At 38.3% G+C, this 4797-nt stretch overlaps 1 protein-coding gene across 1 annotated transcript; it reads right to left on the bottom strand.

Annotated features, from left to right (window-relative positions):
* Window positions 1-1055: 1055 nt before the first annotated feature.
* LOC103745261 (claudin-34-like) lies at window positions 1056-1694 on the bottom strand. The gene has a single exon (XM_008847176.1). It carries the CDS (start codon window positions 1692-1694, stop codon window positions 1056-1058), a length of 639 nt encoding a protein of 212 aa, XP_008845398.1.
* Window positions 1695-4797: the final 3103 nt, after the last annotated feature.

Raw genomic sequence — 4797 nt, 5'->3', positions numbered from 1 at the left:
GTAGTGAAACAAATTCATCTGAGTGAAAGCCTTCTGTCTTGGAGGGAGGCTCTTAAGATACAGGAAATAAACAACCCACAAGTCACAGGAAGTTCCTGTAATTTATCATTCACAGAGCATCTCATCACATAAGGAGTAAGGACCGATAAGGAGAGGTCACTGTCACACCTGGTGAGCTGCCTTCCTGAGCAGGAATCCCTTCTGGGGTGGACTTTTGATGATGCAGCTGTGCTTGTGTTGTCCATGTTACTGTAAGTGACTCCATGAAACTCATTGTTCACAAATTTGGACTTAATTGGAATCATATCTTTCCTCTGTTGTCAATGTTATATATAGGGTGGATAATTTTTATTCATATCTCACTAGGCAGTGTCACATACCAGGGAGGGGCATGAGAAATTCTAAGGACTTGCTAAGGAGGAATAATTGTTAAGTTTTTAAAACTTTAGTGCCATCTGAAGTTCTGTTTTGACAAAATGACATTGGAGTAAATGGGGATGAAAGGTTGGGATTCCTTGAGTTCAAAATGCATTGGTAAAAGAAAAATACACTTTAAAGTCTAAAGGAGACATAAAGGAAGCATTGGAATACCTTATTATTATTGACTTGCAAACTGTATTGCAACAGTGTAGCAATCTGTCAACATTAAAACATTTTGTGAAATTTCATTAGGTGGAGAAATGCTACTGTGTCATGGGAAATAGACTGGCTTTTGTATTTATCACTGGATTCAGGGAGTGATGGACTCTAGCAATCATTTCCGTGTATACTAGGTTTGTTGATTAGTCACCTTTGTAAGCAGAAATTAAAACTAAGATCTCATATAAACAAAAGGGCCAGACTTTATTTCATGAATGTTCATAGTCCAACCAGTGAATTAATGAAACAATTAATACAGAAAAAATAATAGAAGGCCCACATTGCTATTTTCTGTCACTGGTCACCTTAGGAATGGGTTAAAGTCCTTGGAACATTTAGGTAGATATTTCAAGAATACTTTCGGTAATCACTGGTAATTTTCGATTTGCAGGACTATGTAAGGTAGAAATTGACTTTTAAACCCTACAGTACACATAGGTGTCCAGGGAAAAGTTGAAAGAAATGAAAATTATGCCACTAGATAGAAAAAGAAATGCAGCAACACCTGCCGCGACCATGGCACTTCCAATTTCTTGAGTATAAAGCAGGGAAGGCACATGGAATGATGGTGGGAAGGCAATCCCAACCTGCCTTTTGATGGATACATAATTTAACAGAAAAGAAAGGGAGACAAAGCTGCTGACAATGATGTTCAGAATCCCTATAAAGCAGAATGGGTTGCAAAAGACCTTCTTCTGTTGTTTTCTTGTGTACATATTCCAAACACTAACAGTGATGGTGACTGTTCCAATCAGGGAGAGAAGGCTGGAGACCAGCATTAGGTGTTGGGAGACTCTAATATCTGTAGGAATGAAGGTATTGTGGTAAGAGTATCGGTGACAGACTCCGACATTATCAGAGTTGTTGGCATAGGGGTAAATACACATTCTCCACATTCCTACAAATGCCGTGTTGGACTTGGATACATCAGGTCCTTGAAAGTGCCACACTCTCCACTCCGGGTGATCCACGGAGGTGCTGCAAAGGACCCATGCCATGGTCGCCAAAGCAAGACCTCTTAGTTGGCGATTGGTACTTTTGTGGATCAACTTCATGTTGACAGGGAACACTGGGGAACTGAAAAGAAATACAGGACAACATAAGGATGAGCCCTTCAAGCCTGAGACAGTATTCCTTTTGGGACCAGTACCAGGAGGGAAGGGATGTGTTCTATAAATTGGGTCTTTGTCCTAGAGATCTGCTGGGGGGAGCGTGGCTGGGAAAACTCAGAATAGGGCCAACTGTGGCAATATTTACTGAAAGCTTGATAATCCACAATCTTTTCACGTGTCCTGTTCTGATGGTTGGTACAGATTCACAATGAATGTTGGCCCCAAATATTTAGTCATAAAGTTGGTCATGACAGCACCATTTATTATACTGAAAAGTGACAACTTGAAGGCTTGTAATTACAGAAATAATTTATGCTATGTACGCCCAAATGGAGCTGTGTGCCAACATTAAAGATATAAGCAAAGTTATATACAAAAGGTATGACATTTGGGGCTCAGCACTTTCAACCATTATAATATTTTGAGACATTATATGATTCTGTATCCAAGGCTGGCCTGATATTGTGTCCTCAGACTTTCCTCTAACTTGTCACAATCGTCCTGCTTTACCCTTCCAACTGTTGGGATTTAAGGCATGATTCACCACATCCAGTTACTAACATAATGTATTCAAGGTCCACTTACGTTGTAGCATGTGTGTTTTTCCTTTTTCATTTTTTTTTCTAGAGTCTCACACAATGTGTATGCCATGCTTTCCTTGGTTACTCCTCAAATTTAAACTTCTGGACTAGCTCCAGGATTTGCCTATTATGAACAAAGCCCCATGAATAGGAAACATTTATAAAACTTTATATTGGCATGCATATCCTAAGGAGTGGAACTGGGCAGAGACCATACATTGTATTGTCTATAATTTTAGAACTTACTCAACTGTATAGCGTGGTTGTATTTCTCACTGAAGAAACAGCATATAATAATTCCATTGTCTTTATAACCTCTCTTACATTGGCTATCTCAAAAAAACCCCACAATGTAACAATGCCAATAAATCAAGAGTGAATGAAAATTAATAAAGTAATGTTGAATTAGCTTTCCTGGGAGATACATTCACTTTAATACTTAGTACATAATGCCTTGAAGAAACATGTCCACTGGAACATGTAGCATATGTCAGAACCTGAGATAATTTATGATTGTGGGAAAATGCTGAACCACAGGTCAGTGTAAAACAATAAGAAAATTTTAAGTACATACATAATGTGATGTTTAGTTCTGATGTTCACTTGACATAATGTAGAATCACCCCATGAGGGGAGTCTTGATGAGGAATTGTGAAGATTAGGTTGGCCTTGGGCATATCTGTGAGGGATTATTTTCATTATGTTAATGTGGGAAGACACATCCAGTGTGAGTGGCCTCACTGCCCATGAAGGGACCATGAAGTGTTTAAGAGGGGAAAAACTATCATCATGATGAGTGCTAGCATCAACGCAAAGTTCATTGCTCTCTGTTCTTGACTATAGATGCGATGTGACTAGCTGGTTCAATTCCTGCCACAGTCACTTCAACACAGTGATGAACTGTAACTTCAAACTGTGAGCCAAATAACTTCTAGTTCCCTTTTGATTAGGTATTTTATCATAGCAACAGAAAAGGAAATTAAAACACAGTATAATTGTATGTATGCATAAATGTTTTTTAATTAATTCTTACATTTATTTTTGCTTACTATGAAATATGTTGAGCAGATATAATGCAAGGTGCATCTATATCCTAGGACCACACTGGTGATTTTAGTCCTATTGTTTTTAGGCTAAAAGTCTTTCACATTTTTGTTACTGTTTTGTTTTGTTTCCTTTGTGCTTTTGTTTTTCTGTGACAGTGTCCCAAGATGTAATGTAGGTTTTTTTTTAATTTTTATCAAACTCAGTATATAGTCCATATTTGTCTCAAACTTGAGGAAATTCATTTTTTTCAAGACTCTCAGGTACACGGATTATAGACATGTGCCACCGAACCTGCTCTCTCTGTGTGTGTGTGTGTGTGTGTGTGTGTGTGTGTGTGTGTGTGTGTCTTTAACCTTTTCATTTTTAAAACTGCTTAGTGGTAGTGATTTTTTTTCCTTTAAATCCAGCAGATAGAATTCATGGACTTATGCATCCTAGTCAAATGCTTTACCATCTGTCTAAGCACTCATCCCCAAGTATGTGTTTTCATGGGCCTTATTTTCAGGTACACTGTACAATGTGACTGGCGCACCCAGAAATAAATTCTAGGAAGGACCACAGGACAGTATGCAAGGAAATTCAGTTCCCTGAAACCAACTATCTGGAAAATGAGTAGTTTGTTACCCTCAGAATAAAGGTCTGAAGTCAGGTCCATCTTCATTGCTCAAGGAACAGCATTTAGATATAATACAATTTACCTTTTAGCCACACTTTTTTACCACAGATTTCACATGCTGAATCACATCTATGACCCAACAATAAAGACAGTTTTACAGGAGCCAATGGAAGATGTGTACGAATACGACAAGTAAGCAGAATATGGAGGCATGAAATCACATGGAAGTAGAAGTTCTTTAAGGGCATTTCTCTTAAATCAAGTCAAAGCAGGAATCCAAGTGTTTGAAATACACATGAGCGATGCCACCATGTGCTTGAGAGGTGTCCTGATTAGCAAGGTAAGAAATCACACTCTAAGCTTGGTGTCTGGTCATTGGAAGGTGTTGGTTCAGGTGAATGATGTGATGTGGCATGCTGGAGAAGACATTTAATTTATTCTACTGAGAACTTTGGGGAGTCTGGAGTTTTTATTAAAATACCATATCAATGGGCATAAGGAAAGGGCATGTTGAATGCTGAAGCTTGAAATTCCTTCTAATATCCAGAGCGGTTCTTGTAGCAATGGTAGGTATAAGCATCATTCTCTTTAGATACACATTGCTGAATCAATGTTTTTTCTGTTAAGGTTTCAGACCTACTAGGCATGGACTCTACCACTGAACTATATTCCTACTGCCTTTAAGGGACATGTAAATTATGTTTATTTGCAGAGAACATGATTGTTCATGCAGAAGATCCTAACAAATCTATGAAAACTATGAAGAACTAACAAGCAGGTTTAGGAAGCTGTAAGAACAAGA

The sequence above is a fragment of the Nannospalax galili genome, unplaced genomic scaffold (assembly GCF_000622305.1).
Source record: "Nannospalax galili isolate Female #2095 unplaced genomic scaffold, S.galili_v1.0 scaffold723, whole genome shotgun sequence".
Classification (NCBI taxonomy): domain Eukaryota; kingdom Metazoa; phylum Chordata; class Mammalia; order Rodentia; family Spalacidae; genus Nannospalax; species Nannospalax galili.
This window is presented reverse-complemented; position numbering and strand designations above follow the sequence as displayed.